General features: G+C 42.7%; 1 protein-coding gene across 10 annotated transcripts in view; it reads left to right on the forward strand.

Moving 5' to 3' along the window:
• The window catches only part of TBC1D1 (TBC1 domain family member 1), a 191,676-nt gene that overhangs the window by 85,971 nt on the left and 88,081 nt on the right, over positions 1–17,624 (forward strand). For all 10 annotated transcript variants that reach the window (XM_019480505.2, XM_019480526.2, XM_019480519.2 and 7 more), the window contains one exon: positions 14,642–15,172. In XM_019480505.2, coding sequence (XP_019336050.2) covers positions 14,642–15,172 — 531 coding nt within the window. The remainder of the gene's footprint in view (positions 1–14,641; positions 15,173–17,624) is intronic.

The following is a 17,624-nucleotide window of genomic DNA, read 5'->3' on the forward strand; positions in this document are numbered from 1 at the left end:
CAAAACTAGTCCTTGTTTTTCCAAGCTGTATTTTATTTTATGATTAGTATTTTCTGTTCTGTGCAATTTAATTGCATTTCTTCATCCTGTTAACTCAAAAGTGTTCTATCCACTGATTCTCCAAGAGTTTTCTTTGTTATGCTATCTCTGTTTCTCTCTGTTTGACATACAGAAGAAGAATACATCCCAGGTAGAATCGGTGCTTATTAAATATATTTTTTTTGTTTTTCTTTTTATGATTTCTAAGAGGCTTAGGATTGAATGAGTGGTGACATTCTAATAGCTGAAGGTACTTCTCTGGAGTTGCTCTGTTAGAGGTAGCTTCAGTGAACATGGCCTCACTGGTGACCCAAGCTGCAGTCTGTAATTGCATGCCCACTACATTAGTAGCTGAGGAACAGCAACACTCTTACTTTGGACTGCATCCCCTCTTGGTCCAACTAGACATGTCTTTACTGAACTGGACTCAGGAGACATGGGTTCCGTTTCCAGGTTTTTCCCTAGTTTGCTATGTGGACAGAATGCTTTACTTCTCTGTCTCAGCTGCTGTATCCATTAAATAGAGATTATGCTACTGACTTCATAGATTCATAAATTGCACAGGGCTGGAAGGGACCTCACAAGATCATCAGGTCTAGCCCCCTGCTAGGCAGGAAAGACAACTGGGGTCAAGTGACCCCAGCAAGGTGACTGTCCAATCTCCAGGGTAGGTGATTGTACCACCTCTGGAGGGAGCTTATTCCACAGTCTACACACCCTGACTGTGAAAAAGTTTTTCTTAGAGTTGAGCCTGAAGTAGTCTCCCAGGAGTCTGTGACTATTACTTTTGGTTTTCCCCAAGGGTGCCCTGGGGAACAGTTGTATTGATGTATTCTTCTTGATGTATTCCCCTAGTGTAACAGCAAGCTGCTACCAAGCCCCCTCTCAGCCTTCTCTTTTTTTTAGGCTGAAGAGACCCAAGATCCTCACTTGGCACATGCTTCCCCCACCGTATGGCTAAATGCCGGGCTGCCCATAAATACAATCCTTGTAGTCACAGGGTGTGTCTACAAGAGATGCTTTACTACACATGCACATGCAGCCCAATGACATGAAGGATCCTGAAGGAAGGAATGTATTTCAAGCTTTTATGAAAAATATTACATAGGTGCTACAGAAACATCGTCTGGCAGGAGTGAAAATAATGTGACAGGGTCTGCACAGAATCAAATAAGAGGCAGGGGGCAGCCTAAAGAATATGTGCTACAAGCGGCACAGGCAACCTGTTGCATGTGGCACACAGCAGAGTGGAGAGGAGATAGCACAGTGGTGGGCTAAGGCAGAGAGCAGAAAAATGAGCAGTAACTTGGTCAAGGAGCAGACTGGGTAAGGGAAAGGGATCAGAGTGGTATTTGGAGAAGATACAGAACTAATTTGAGGTGCACCTGCCAAAAAAGTTGACCCCATCTGAACTAAAGGATGGCCTGTGAGCCAAGACACGCATAAAAGCTAAGGGCACGATCCTGCTGCGTGTAGATCAGGGTCTATTAATGGGCTTCCCCTGAAGAGAATATGCTGATTGCTTTGACTTGGAGAAGCTCAGAGGTATGCATGCATTATGATTTTTTTAAAATATATTTTTGTAGAATGATCAGATACTGCTAGTACTGTAGGCTTCATGGAAAACATGCTGTAAGTGTTCAATCACACAAAAAATATCTGTCTAGCTAGGAAGAAATCCTCACTGATTTGCCCTACTTCGGTAGAACATAGAATAAAGTCTTGCTCTGTTTCCTATCCTGTTTTATAATGATTTGTAAGCAGTAACTTAAGACATTGTTTTTTGGAAGGGAAAGGAAACCTTTTGTGTTTTTAAATTTCCTGGACAGCTTCCTGCTTCACATGGCCATGTAAAAAGGATAGTCTTTGCAATGTAGATCTCAGCAGTTGTATGGAAAATGATCAGGCGCAGGTTCCCACTCGAATTAGTAGGATTGTGATGTGAGAGAAAACATATTAGACTGGTCTGGTTTTCTTGGCAATTTTATTAAGGGAGCAATAATGTCCAACTGGAAATAAAGCATTTCCTTTATGACTTTATATGATAACCAGATAAAATGTAAACATACAGACTGACTAACTACATGGTGCTTATTGAACAGTGAATTTTATATAATTGGCTTTTAGAGTTATTTATACAGTATAATGTATAAATGTTTTATTTGATCTGTAATGGTTTCTTCCCTTTAACTTGCCTACAGAAGAATTACTTCTATAAAATTATTCTCTGGTATATTGTAGTTTCACGTCTGGTAGTGAAGGCAGGTACCAAGAGTCAGTGTAAATTTTCTGCAAAAAAGAATCCATTTGTGGTGAACTACAAGACATTTTTCCTGGTCGTACACAACCCAGGAGCTGTTTTTGATGTTTTGGAGGTCTATCTATTGGAACCTGTATGTAAGACCTTTTGTGTCTTGTATTAACTATTAATGTTTATGCAGACGCCGCGCACTCTTGAAACCATGGAGGCATTGACATCGATAGCAGCCAGTGACATCTTGAGCTTGGTGTTGTATAGACCCATTTACAACAGGGTTAAATTACATGGGGGCAAAACATCCAAGTCCTGGCTATACTAATGTCATCACTGCTGTTACCACAAAGTAGAGCTAACATAGTGATGAATTACCTCGGTCAATTTGCATGTAGTGTGTTGACTTCCTTTGCTGACAATTGGACTCTTTACTGTATTTACTCAATTAGAAGATGAGGATTTTCCCCCCATTTCACATGGAGACAAAAGCCCTCACCACAATGGAGCATGAGGGTGGAGCTGCAGCTCCAGCAACAGCTACAGTCCCTACCCTTCTGCTTCTGCATACCCTGCCACTCCTCCCCTGTAGCCCCCAGTCCCCCTCCCTCCCATACCTCATCTCCCTCTCTCTCATCCTCAGCTGCGCACCTCCTTACCTTTGCTGTCTGTGCCAACAGGCTCTGTCCTTGCTGCAGCCTGGGGCATGGAGCACGGCTGAAGGCCAGTCCCATAGCAGCGGTGGCAGGGAACTGACACTTCTGTTCCAGGCCAGCCCTGTAGGTCCTTGCTACTGTTGCAGGGGGCCAGACTGGAGCTGTGAGCCCTGGGCTGCAGCAGGGACAGAGCCTGCCAGTGCAGAGCAAAGGTAAGAGGGGTGAGGGAAGATGGGAGGAAAGGCAGGGGGCAGGGACCTGAAGCTGCAGGTGGCAGGAGTAGCATGGAAGGGGGAGGAGGGCGGAACCAGGGAAGAGGGAATTGGGGCAGCCTGAGGATTGTGGGGGAGGAGTGGGGCCAGCACAATGGGGGTAAGTGGGGGAGGGGACAGGTAGCAGGGGGAAGCTGCCTGCCTGTCTCGCTGCCTGCCACCTGCCCCCCACCACCCCCCATTGCCTTTCCCTTTACTGCCCCAACCTGTCTAACCAGGTACCCCTGCACACACTGTCTCCTCCACTGCCTGTCTCATTAGTACCCCCTTATCACCTCTTCCCCCTCCCCCCATTGCCTGCAGTAGTGAGGGGATGAATTTAAGATAATCTTGAATAATTAAATTATAAACATGGAAAATTATAATAAATTTATACATTTTCCATGTGTAGAATCTAATTATTGGGGGTCATCTTATATTCAGGTAAATGCAGTAATACTTACATACCTCCAGTGGTTTGGAGGAAAACATACAAAGCCAAAAATACTTGGGAATCATAAAATATGTAACCTATTCCATAATTTTAAGTTTTGGCATTAAAATATTTATTTTTGAAGTTTAAAAATCTGTTTCATTTGCAGACTATCAGTCACTGTAAACTTCCATTCTCTGAACAATTCATGTGTCCTCTCCTCTTTATCTTATGAGGCTGGTATTATTTATTTTGTATGCAGGACTTGAGGCCAAGCTAAGTTTAGAAAGGAAAATTAAGTTTTGTAGGTAGTTGCTGAAAAACTCAGGGCAGCTACCATCCCTGGTTGATTTAATCAATGGGAATTCAGTTTATACTGTGCTAATAAGGAAAAGTGATCAAAGGGCCAAAGTTTGCCCGGAATGGCACTGTTGGATGATCTGGCAGGTGTATTTTCTCTACCAAGCAACTGGCTATCTAGGGTAGAACTGGATAGGCCTGTCTTGGGGAGGAATCCTGGGATACCTCTGAGTGATGTTTCAGAAAGGTGCATCGGGTATTGCTTGCCAGTATGACCTGTTGGCCATAGCCTGGCGTCATCCACTATACGCTGATGGTATATGTGAACCAGAAAAGGAACTGACTATTATGGGAATCATTTTACAGGTCAGTGGCTGAACAGAAAATTTAAAAATGAGATATCTGAAATGAAATGTTTCTGTTTAAAAAAACAACAGATCAAGCTAAAATGTTTCACCTAACATGATTTTTTATTTCTGACTTTTTAAAAATGAAAGCAAAGGAAACTTGGGTACAAAGGGCTAGATTCACAAGGGGATTTAGGTGCTGTTCAGAAAAGGGGATCCCAGGTGCAGGGCTCAACCATGCATAGCCAGGGCTGTGTGTCCCACAGCTGAGGAGACCCTCAGTCCCGGCAGTGGTGGGGTACTGCCTGGACAGAGAGTCCTGTCAGGTGCAGGACTCCCCACTCTGGCAGCTGTGGGGCACTCCCACAGCTGTGACTCTGGTCAGCCACAGGACTCGGTTGTGGGAGCTTGCTACTTGCCAGTGCAGGGGGAGTCTGGGATGGCAATCTTGGGCTTCCCTTGCATCAGCAATAAAGCATAATAGGATCTGATCCTGGGTCCCACAAACACACCTCCTGCTATGTACATGTGGCATGGCAGGAGGTGCAACTGGGTGGATTGTTTATCAGATCCTATCACACCTTTACCTGAACATGTAGAGGGGCCCTTAGAGACTAGATGGTTCACAGAGGCATGAGCTTTTGCAGACAACCTTTGTCAGATACTGTGAATGGACCGCACTGTATTAATGTGTGTTAAACAATGTAATAAAAATAACTTTTTTTTAAGTTGTTTAAAGATTGGTACAAAGACCTCGTCCCCTCCATAACTATTCACCAATTTAAAAGGTGAAGCAGTTTCCTGTGGAAAATGGCATATAAAAAGTAGCAAGCCTCCAGCAGCAATATGAATTTTTAATAGGACCACTGTTATCTCAACCAAGGACTGATTATGACAAGATCTGGACTTAAATGACTAGGGCAGTGGTGGCCAGCTTTCTTCGCAGGTGTAGTGCTGCAAGTTAAGCCCTGCCCCCTCCCCAAGTACCACTCTGATTCTTGCCCTCCTGAGATCCTGGAATGGAGGTAGAGGGGCTTGAACCTCTGGGTGCACAAAGCAGGGGAGGGTTAGGATGCTGCAGCAAGAGGAGGTGACACTTGTCACCTCCTTTTGTAGCAGCAGCACATCTTCACTCCACTTTACAGAGTGTTTCGCTCTCTGGCAGGTATTACATTTATGACATGATTAACATGTTAATTGCGCCATAAAATACCACATGCCACATGCAGCTAATTTAGGATATCGATAGCATGTAGGACATATTTGTGGTTGGTTTGTGTAGGACTTTCAATTGACTATGTGTCATGTATTATGTCCCCCCCCAAAATTCTCCCCTCTTCTGGACACACAGTTAGTTGCATGGGCCCCTGACCATATCTGGCCTGTGGACATACTACGCACTGCCTATGTGACCTGCAGGGCAAAAAGGTTGAGCACCACTGGCGTAGAGCTGCATATCTTATAGTCTCTGCTATAAAGTCTGTAGGTGAGCCTAAAATCATATTTGCATTTTTGTTCTTCTTGCATCACAGTTTTTATGCATTAACCATTCATTTTCTATAGAATGGATTATTTGGTAACTTAATTCTTGTTAGATAAACATTTTTTTTTCTGTTTACCACAGAACAGCTGTTGCATTCAGCTGTTACCAGTCTGTCTGAATTAAAATAGTTCTTCACTTCTCTTTAAAACCACTTCCAGGCTGAAGACATCTGACCTTTTAATATGTGCTTTGTATAAATTCCAGAAGTGAGTGTTCTTATTTTAATTTTATGCTTTTTTTATTATTATTATTTAACTGGAGCCAAAAGTAGTGATTTTTCTGTATTTAGAAAAGAAAGTCAGTCCTGGGAAAAGTCAGTCCTGGGAAAATCTGCTTTCAAAACACTGAATGCCATGGAGAAACACAAACCTGCACAGGCATAAAATTACTTTTGTTTTCTAATAATTAATGCACAGAGTAGATTGATAATTGATAACCTAGTAAGCCAATAAAAACAAACATGAAGAAGTTTTAGAAGCCGGTTTGACTTTAACTAGCTTAACCAAGAGTATTTAAAGGCTTTGCTCATAGATCTCATTTATTGTTCTTGTTCACTTACCTTTTCAATACATGCTTCCAATAAACGGCCATTTAAACATTTCAGAAATAGTATAATTTACAAAAATAGCTGCACATTTTGCTTGAGACTATTGTTTTGCTGGGTTAATAAATCTTATAGTAGTTAATAGTTGTAATATATTGCATTTAGAACATCTTTTATGTGAACATGTGTTTTTCTTGGTCTGTGTTTCTTCTGTTCACCAGTCCTACCCCGCACGCTTGGTAACTTGATAAAGCATGTCCGTATTTAATTTAACTAAGAGTAATTAAGTAAGAAATTACTTTTTTTGTTTATCCTGCTGTTCCATACTTTGTTTTGTGTTTTGGGGTAGCAGTTTTTGATCATCAGTAGCTGTTCATCTGTGTCTGCTAATTACATATTGGAATAAAGAAAGTTAGCCAGAGAAGACTTAAGTATTCTAGAAAGCCAAAATTATGTATGCATGGGGGAAATCATGTCATTAACAAAGAGATTCCTTTCTTCCATCTACAGATCACTGTAGGTATGCTATTGTGAATATAATTAATTGCATCTGTAAAAAGCTAATTATATCAGCAAATGATACCTTTATCTGCATCTGGATCCCTGCAAACCACTGACTGGAGATGCACAAATAGAATCAGAGTCCAAAGTTCTTTTTAAAAATCTGTGCCTGGCATGAATTAAGCTAATTTGGAATAAGGCACGTTTGCTCTTTATCTGCATTTCTTTCTCTCTCCTCCCCTTGTTCCAACCCCTTCATATTCTGGAATAAGCATGTCTACACAGTGAGAGAGGAATGCCTCTTTTGGAATAATTTCTCATTTAGGCATGTCCTTAACATGAAATGTCAAATGTTTGATCCATTCCTGGGAAAATTCTTCCTACTGGGTTTTTTTTCTGAATATCACTATAGGGGCTAAGAAAACAAAGTCTCCAGAACCAGTCTTCTATTACTGGTCTTCCTGATCTCAACACTTTGTCATGCATGTCCCCCACACTATGAAGGGAAAGGCCATCAGTGGAGACAGTGAATTCTTGGAATTGAAGATTACAGAATAATCCTGGAAATGTTGATCTTTGTATTGTAGGATGTTGCTGGACTTCTCTCAATTATGTGCTGCAGGAAAGAAGAGCAGTGCAGCAGTAATTCACCTGTTTATTTTCCTGTGAAATGCTAGGATGTTAATGTGCTGTGCATGGTACATATGATGAGACCATATGTCTCCCAATACCGTAGACGGGATAAGATGCTAGTGGCCCAGAAAGGAGGCAAAGAAACAGATCCTCAGGAAAATATCCTATCTTTTTCTTGTATTGTGGTCTGATCAAATATGACTTCTTAATTTCCAAATCCTGGTAAAAACCACCATCAATTGCTTATCAGTGTAGCTTCATCCCTCCCCTGCTACTTTATGCATAGCTCCTAAATATCATTGTATTACAATTACATTACATTAAGACAGTAGTAATTTGAATCTTAAAATTTATATCAAGAAACAGCAGAGTTTATACGTGTCCTGGCTTGCCACAGAATTTAAGCAGTTTGTCCAAGCCATGTTTACAATTAACCCAGTGCTATAGTTCTCACTTGGGCAAAGGTCTCACTATAGTAATAGTGATGTTGTCTGGAGAAGGACTGCATGACTGATCTTAATATGTTTTATAGTTAGAATATGTTTCATCTTCAGAGTACTGCACAAATGTTTAACTAACTAATATTTACCTGCCCTGTGAGGCCAGTAAGTATTATTATCATTTTACAATTGATGGAACTGAGGTACAAAGGAGTTTCTGTAAGTTGTTTTTTCCCTTCTGTTTCTGGGTCACAGAGGAGTTAGGCCTCAGAGCCAGCATTAAAACTTGTGAGTTCCTAAAACTTCCTAAGCCTACATGCAGATCTTTGTGAAGGGCTAGTGGGATAGGAAAAGCAATTTGAAAAAAGGTGATCATGCTATAGAAGATCCTTGTGTAACATTTGTTTTGTTATTTCTTCTTCTGATTATCAACTTACATTTCATAAAAAGCTAGGGGGTTGATTTGGTACTTGTATTCAATATCTGTAATAAATATTAGAACCATGCTGCATCCATCTGTCCAATCAAGATTGAGATGAGCAAATTTATTAGAAATACCATTCAAATATTTATCTATTTTCCTGACTTTGCCATGTCCAGTGCAGTTGTCATAACTTCTGTATATTTCTCTGTTTGAATGCTTGAATGTCATATTAATTACAAATTTCTGAATACAGGAGGAAATACCCTTAAGTACATGCAACACAGGGACTCTTCACCCAGGAAAAGCGTAGGCTCAGGAGTGACTTGGTGGCAGCTTATAAGTACAAAAAGGGGTATGCATCAGGAACTGGGAGAACATCTTTTCACTAGGGCACCCCAAGGGAAGACAAGGTCCAATGGTCACAAACTCCTGGAAGATTGTTTTAGGCTGGATATAAGGAAAAACTTATTTTCTGTCTGAGTCCCTAGGGCCTGAAATAAACTTCTCCCAGAGGTGGTGCAAGCACCTACTCTGGATACATTCAAAAAACACTTGGATGCCCATCTTGCTGGGATCATTTGACCTCAGCTGACTTCCTGCCCTTTGAGCAGGGGGCTGGACCTGATGATCTTGTGAGATCCCTTCCAGCCCTAATGTCTATGATATCTATGAAACACAGAAGTTCATCTGCTATTTATAAGTGACATAATACCAGGAAGTTCAGGACCTAGTAAGAACAAAACAAAACAAAACAAAAAGCCCTATCTCTCCTTTTTGATACATTGACAGGCCTATTGTGCATCTTTGAACATGGCGTTCATGAACTATTTTGAGTCAGTCATTATGAAACAGCCATCTCATACACTTCTGAAGTTTTTAAAAATAGATAGTATAGAGCTGCAGGCATAAAAAAAATCAAATTTGGTAGCAACACATTAGTGATAGTCTATACAACGTCTAAGACCAGTCTGCCCCATCTACAATCCTTACCTGTACTGTAAACTCTTACAACAGATGGATCAAGCTGCTGTTTCTAGCAATGGAATTTAACAGCTTGAAATTGGGGAAGAAGCCCTTCTTGTTCAAATAGTTGTTTTCTTTGCATTGTGGATGGCAATATATTCCAGGAAATCTCCTCCTGTTGTACTGCCACTTATGCTGCCCCCAGTGAAGTAATAAGACTGCAGATTGAGTGTCCCTTTTTTTTTTTTTTTAACCTACTATGCTATGTAAAACTAATGAGAGTGGGTCTAGACTACAAGTAATAAAAATTTCTGCAGTTAATACCTTCCACCTTTCCCATTAGTGGAGCTGTACTGGTGGTAGAATACTAGGAGATAATTTGAAATGTTATCAAATTATCTGTCTGAATAAAACACTACTACATTTTAGGTCAGAGGTGGACAAAATACGGCCTGCGGGCCAGATAAGGCCCATGAGGCCATTCTATCTAGCCCATGGGGCCCCTAAATAATTTGGAAAATTAATATTTCTCTGCCCTTGGTTCCTGTCAAAAATGGGCAGTAGGACCCAAGGGAAGCCCAGCAGGCTCCAACAACAGCAGGGCCTGCCCAGGCCCGCCCCGCCCCCCAGCCAGAAGCCCGAGCCAGGGTTTCTGGGATGGGAGCATGTGGCTGCGCCGGCGCGGGAAGCTCAGGTAAGTGGGGGCAACAGGACCCTGAGCAGGGAAGGAGCACAGGAGGGGGAAGCGGCCCCTCCCCGCCCCACACCCGGTGCCCCCCGCTGCAGCTGCTTGCAACCTGCATGGGGCTGCCTGTGCCCACTCCGGACAGCCCTGTGTGGGCTGCGAGTACATGCAGTACGGGGCACCGGGTGTGGGGCGAGGGAAGGCTGCTTCCCCTCCCCCGCACTCAGCTTTTCCCTGGGCTCCTTCCCTAAGTGGAGAAAAGCGGCCCCTTGCCCACCCCATAGCCAGCGCCCCACACTGCAGGCACTCGCAGCATGCGCAAGGCTGTCCGGAGCAGGCACAGGCAGGCTGTGAGCAGCTGCAGCGTCTGGCGCCAGGCATGGGGTGGGGAGGGGCTGCTTTCTCCCCCCCACTGCACTCAGGACCACCTTGTAACCTGGCCCCGCTGGCAGTGGGGCAGGTTACAAGCTGGTGCTGAGCTTGGGGAAAAGTGGCCCCTTGGCCAGTGCCCCATGCTGCAGCCTCTTGCAGCCTGCCTGGAGCTGCCTGTGCCTGCTCCGGACAGCCCCGCGTGGGTTGCGAGCGCCTGCAACGCGGGGCGCTGACCATGGGGCAGGCGAGGGGCTACTTTTCCCCATGCTCAACACTAGCTTGTTCCCTGCTGGGAAGCAGGGGGTCGGAGCTGTGCGCTGCCCCCTGCCTGTACTGCAGGGCTGGCGGACACTGGGTGTGAGCGGGCGGGGAGCCAGTGGGAGCACAGGGCCTGCACCGGTGTCCCGGGGCCAGTGCTGGTGGGGCCCAGAGCAGGGTGGCAGGGTTAGGGCAGGGTCCCAGCTGGCAGGGACTCTATAGAACTGGACCAGCTCCCCACTGTCTGTTGGTGCAGCCCAGCCCAGCTTCACGGACCCCTGCCAGCCTGCGCCACCTCTCAAGGGGCGGGGCTATCCATGCAGCCCTCGACAGCCTGCCAAAACTGGGTAAGCGACCCTCCGCTCAAAATAATTGCCTGCCCTTGCATTGAGTGAATAGGTCGAGGAGCCTTTTCTTTAGAATTCACAAATCTGAGTCAGAAGTTGCAAAATCCCAGTTCCACCTAAATCCTAGTAATACTTATTTGCTCATGAGTAGCAGCTTATTTCAGTGTTTCAAAATGTTTTACAAACATTCAGACCAGTGTAGAATGTGTTAGAGTGGCTAGACAGTGTAGAATGGTTAGAGTGGCTCTACGATGGCCCAGTGACAGGGATAAGGAGAAGAGGCTCCATATTTTATGCTGGTCATCTAAAAAATGTGGTACAAATTAGATTGGCCATGTCACCCAGTTAGGGTGGCCACTGATGCATCCCCAGAATACAGGACAGCCCCTTGGTGAGACGCCAGGATCATTGGCTCCCTTGGCCAATCAGAACTGAGAGGTGGGGCCACTGGCTTGGCCAATCAGGATGGAGGGGTGGGGCCACCAAGCCCATTGGACAATGTAACAAAGGAGTGGGGCCTCCACAAAAAGGCCACCTCCCTCTCTTACTCCTTCCCTGGTTGTCTTGGAACTTTGCTCCTCCTGGCTGTGCACTGCCCTGCCTCTAGGTGCAGCCAATAGAATCACAAGGACAAATGATTGATATATATTTCCACCAATGAACTGAAAACCAGGACTTTTTTGCAGTCCATTGCTCATTCAGAAACGGACAAGGGACTAAAGGTTTACAAACAGGAGGGTCTGGTATAAAGCAGGACCAATGGCTACCTTATACCCAGTCTAAGCAGTAGCTCTGAACAGGGCAAGAACTAAGAATGCACACATGCACAAAGACAACTTAAGAGTCCCAACACAACTCTTGTTTAAACCACCGTGTAGAAAAAGAGGAATGTATAGTCTGGCTCAGTATCTGAATAAGCCTCATAAGATGTCTAACAATATGTCTTCATTGCATAGTTCATTTGAATGATTTACCCCTGGGTCTGAGCAATACAGGTCAGCCTAGCTTGGGTGAAAGTGTTACCATGGCAGAACCATGCTTGTTATTTTCATTAGTTCTTTCACCTCTGTAGGAGGGAGGTGAGGAGATATTATCTCATGGTTCTTTGATCTGAAATGGTTTAGGATTCTTGCTCAGTCACTTGCACCAGTTGTGGAAGAACTTTTGTGCTCTTGAGAGGAATTGTAGGGAAGGACTACCAGAAATTGAGGGTTTTTTTTCCATTAGCCTATATCCTCCCTGTAAAGCAAACTGGTTTTAATCTGGGGTAGAGTCTAACCCAGTCAGTGAGCCTGATGAGCTACTCTAAATATAGACCATCTCCATACCATGCTCAAGCTGTTTTCTGTACAAATGATGAGGGATTGGGCAAAAAGTCAGGTAAGAATTTGGGCTAATGTGCAGTGAAAATGTACTCTACAAGATAAGTCTTTGCATCAAGGACTGTTTATCATCCCAGTCTTATAAAGTAAAATCAAAGCAGAGAGCTGTTAAAGCTACATAACTAATTAGTGACATAGCTAAGAATAAACCTTTACGGTCATTGCCTCCAGTCTGCTACTGTAACCCCTAGACATTGTCTTTTTGCTCTATATATGATTTAACTGATGACTCATGCCTCCTATTCAAGGGTGAAGTAATGTTTCCTGACCTCTTTTTGGTTTTTTGTTACTCATTGTTTTAATCCCCTGACCATGTAAGTTTTGGAGTTTTTCATGTTGCTGAACTTCCTTATCTATAAAAGGAAAGAATTGATGTAATTGATGTCTTTCTGAACTGCCAAAGTAAAACCTCTTTTTTTTTTTCTTTCTTTTTCTTTTTTAATCTTCCAGATTTTTTTCCCCTAATGCCATTGCTGGATCTTGTGCCAGCTTTCCTGCAAAATCCAGCCATTTTTAAACTGTTTGAAAAAAGGGACATGTCTGTTTTAAAGACCAAGGTGATTTCTAGAAAGGGTTGCTGGAGTTCAGGAATATATCCCATAACTGAATGCAGACATGGAGGAGATGGCTCTTCTGGGTTCTGTAGTGTGCTGTAGTGGAGACTTGTCAAAACCTTTCTGCACACTTAAATATTTTTCAGTATATGCACTGCGTGTGCACATGTATTTCTGTTTGCTTTGCTGCTGTCCTAAGTAATGCTTTAGTCCAATCAAAAGCTGAAAGAATGCAAAACGGTATGTTAGAACTGTGTGTGTTACACATGCTATAAATATTGGCATAGGGAATTGCAATGAGATGATTTGCATGTGTAATTCAGGCAGTTCAACCAATATCTGATACTGTTAATTTTAAGAAAAAATATTGGTATTTGATAGAAGTTGGGCTTTTGTAATTTATAGCTTTTTGGGTTAAACAGCATATTTCTCTGAAAACGATGGAGCATTTCTTAAGTCAGTGTAGTCAGGGTTCCTACCCTGAGAAATTACAGAATAAAAAATGACCTAAAAAAAAAATGTTTCTTGTTCTTGTCCGGGCCGGGAGCGATCCGGGCCCTTTTCTCGCCGTGAGGGCTGTGGCCAGCAGCCTGGGCACGCTGGGTCAGAGAAAGCAGGCGACACACTAGAATTAGGCACGGACGTGTAATGGTTGATTCAAGATTGTTTACTTACACCGAAGATGGCCGCGGTGTAGGCTGGACAGTTTCCCAGGCAAAGCTCCGCTTAAATCCTCATTTGAGGACTCAGACAGTATTCGGATCACTCCCACGGAGTTGTCGAGGCTCCGTGGATCCTTTTGCGGGCAGGGAAGAGTGATACATCGAGGATTGCGCTTGGTGATGGGGAGAGGCTAGAGGCTGATCAGACCCCTGTTGCCTTCTTTGAATACGCTGGGTCCAATAGGCTCTGCAGCGCTTAGAGATCTTCACAAGACGTGAAGTTCTCTTCCTCCTGATAGTCGTGGAGTCCTCCAACTTGGGCGGAAACCACTCAAGCCTCTTATACGGCTAGCAAGCCAATCGCTAGCCGCCACGTGTGAATAATTTAACGCAAGCTAATAATGGGGCTCGAATTAGAATACAAATGGCGGGAACTCCTTGCAATGTGCATTTCTTAGCTGCAAAGAAGAAATGCACACTGCAAAGAAAGCTTCAAACGGCGGGAAAATAATTCAGTGGTGCCAAAGCACACACAAAACAAAAATCACACCCTTGGGTTGTGACAGTTCTATTAAACAAAGTAACATTTTGTCAAAAATATTTTGACTTGGTGATAGAAGAAGCTACTGGTCCAAGAAATCTGCAAGATTTGCCATTAATTTAACAATGACATTGATGAGTGGGTAAAATGAGGTTTCATGTTGCTTATAGATTGATTTGTGATAGTTCTTTATATTCTGGATTATTTTCCTTTCTTTTTTCCTTTTCCTTAGGTATGGTCATGTGAAGTACTTATGCTTCACTGGAAATTTTTAGTGCCTTGGAAGAGCAGACCTTAAGAGCAGATGTGCTATGATGATGATCTTTTGTTAGAGAAACAAATGAAGGAGACATTTCTTCATTCTTTTGCAAACATTTTATTTTGAGTAGTATTTAACTGCTGATGCATACACTGCCTGAAATGACACAAGTAGCTACTTTCTTGGAATTTTTACATTCCAGTCTAGTAATTATAGAGTTGTCTATTAATAAACAATTTGTCCTTATTTCTTATAGGTGCCTGAGATTATTAACTCCATTCGGCAGGCTGGAAAAATTGCTCGTCAAGAAGAATTTCAGATTAATCTGTCTGATTCTGAAGACCCGTTTGCCAAGAAGTTTGAAGTATTGTTCTGTGGGCGAGTGACAGTAGCACATAAAAATGCACCCCCGGCCCTCATAGATGAATGTATTGAAAAATTTAACCATGCCAGCTGTACGAAAAAAAAGGAGTTCAGTTCACTGTCCCAGCAACATGAAACTGCCAGTAACTCAGGAGGATTTTCCTTAAGCGATAAATTCCGATCAGTCTTCCAACCATTGGTCAGTGATGAAGAGGAGAAAAAGCCAATGAGGAAGTCCTACTCTCAGCCTGGGTTGCGTTCCTTTTCTTTTAAAAAGGACTTTCAAGATAGTCGCAGGAGCAACAGCTTTATCAGCTCTTTTGAGGAAGATGCGATTTTGCTGAACATAAAAAGTCAACATATGTATGGGCACAGTGTCGTACAGCCAACAGATATTGCAGAAAACCGGACTATGCTGTTTACGGTAAAGCAAGATTGCAGCTCTTGCCATTGTTTTATGTCTCTAGATTCTGGATGGTAAATGCAAAAACAGATATCTTACAGAATAGGTTTTTCCTTGAATAGCTTAACAACAGCTATTGGAGCTTGAGTTAAACAAAATCACATATTCCTATATAGGTTTTTATCAGTCAATGTAGATCTTGACTGCACTGGTCAAAATGAATTAAACTGAAAAATTGGGCTTCTAAAAACTTTTAAAATAACTGAAGTTATTAAGGAATGTTTCTTTATTATGCTCTCATATAAATCTGGCAATTAATTTTTATTTCTATGAAATACATAATCATGCTAAGTAAAACCATCAGAAACAATTATATAAGTGAAAGATACTACCTATAGTTAAAGTGCAGATTCTTTGAAAGATTCTTTAAATACAAGTCCTGTATTTGAAAACATGTCTACAAGTTAACATGTAGACAGCATGAGACTAAATTGACATCACTCTTATTGCTCTCATTCAGGTTCTCACTTGAAGTTGGGGAGGAGGTGCACTGCATTAATTGGTATCTTTCACAGTGAAACCACAAGCAAAATGTCTTGTAACTGCTGGAGGGGAAATGTGCCTAGGGTTAGCAGTAGTATATTGTCTGAGCTCTGCAGCTGTAGACTGGCTGCTTCAGGATGGCAAACAGAGGACAGTTGAAAGCAAAATTAGTGCTTTACTAAAAGCAGTGCCATATGTATACCTCTCCACCGGGATAGGATTTTCATTTTGATATTTTGATATCCCCTGTTTAAGTCTTAATTTTTAAATATCTCTATTTCTGCTCTGGTAATGAATAGCAAACATTGCAAGGCGGAGTGGGAGAGTAATGTCTGTCTTCAACCCCCTCCCTGCCCCCCCCTCCCCCCCCCCCAACGCAACCCTCTCCCCAACTGTAAGGTTCTTGTGCATCCCAGAACAACTTAAATCTGAAAGAGGTGTGAAATTTTAAGTAGTTTTTTTACAGAAATGGAAACTAAATGGCTTTAACTTCTTTGTACATGAATACTGAAAGTGGGTACCCAAGTAAGGTCTCTGTCTCTCTGGCTTTGATACCAATGGTGAGAGGCATGAATCCTGCTCATTCCTACCTGCTCTACACAGGCCTGAGCCTGCAGATTAGGCAGCACTGATGGGTCAGTAGTGCACCTGAGCATCTTGGAGCAGCCCCATTTATATACCAGGAGACCCAATTATATCAGGAGCCTAGAGCAGAGCCACCCAGAAGTGCCCCAGAATCCTCTGCAGTGCTTAAATATGGGAGCTTGAGGGCAGGTGGTATGGGCAATAGTGGCCATGGTTTATCTGTTGGTGGTGAAACAAGCCACACCTAGGCTTGTTCTGGAGGCCGTGCAGAGGTAGCTAAAGGATAGAATGTTGTTTTACTTCACATGCCCGATGGCAGTTACCCAGCCATGTAACTACCATTTTTGTCACTTATACACTGTTTGTGATTTTATTCTATGTGCAGCATGGACACAAAAACGTTACCATGACTATGGAGTGTGCACAGTGAACTATGCTTCTGTTTGGAGGTGGGATTCAATAATCATTAGTGTACTGTGCTGGAATTCAGAGATGCATGTACAAAACTTTCCCTGGCTGAGGGGTGCCCAGGTCTTCTGCTTCCTGGGTAACTGTTATAGTCAATTGCCTAACCAAGAGAAAAAAAACTCTTCAGACTTTGTAAGTTCAAAAGAACTTCTGGAAATTCCATGGGTCAAAGTAGAAGCGGAACATTTGGCACATTAACTCTGAAAAACATTTGAACAATGATGCCTGCCTACCAACTCTCCTAAAATGCACTTGATACAGTTTCCAGTTTTCCTAATCCAACCTGGTAAATTGCTGTCCTGACCAGCATTTTAGGGGAGTGATCCACTCCCCTACTTCTGCCCTTTTCCCTCATTGAAATGAAGCCTTCTGGGAATTTAAAGGTTGCTGGGGTTGAGGGTAGGTATATTTGCTTTTAGTGTTTATGAGAGAGAGAGACCACCTTTGTAAGAAGAAAATAACTGGAAATTCACCAAGCTGCAAACAGCCTGCCCCTCTTGGCTTAATTGCAGGATTGTCTCTGGCAAATTTTTGACACACTGGCAACTCTGGGTAATTTTAAATATTCTGTATTGGGTCACATCCAATCCCAATGAAAAACACTGCCAAAGGCTGAAATCTTGAACAGTTGTTTTACTTTAAAGCTAGCACTGATTTATCAGAAGACTTCCTATCTAAACCTAGCTATTGTTCACAGCAGCTACTGGATCAAAAATTAATTTACAACTAAGTATAAATAAAAGCCCTCCAACCCTTCATTTTTATAGTTGGAAATACATCACCCTAGATGTTTTATGAAGCTTTTTAAAAAATAATTGGGAAAGTAGGTGGACTTCCAAACCTAGAGTTACTCCGCACTGCAGGTTTACCACATAAC

The sequence above is a fragment of the Alligator mississippiensis genome, chromosome 2, assembly GCF_030867095.1.
Source record: "Alligator mississippiensis isolate rAllMis1 chromosome 2, rAllMis1, whole genome shotgun sequence".
NCBI lineage: Eukaryota > Metazoa > Chordata > Crocodylia > Alligatoridae > Alligator > Alligator mississippiensis.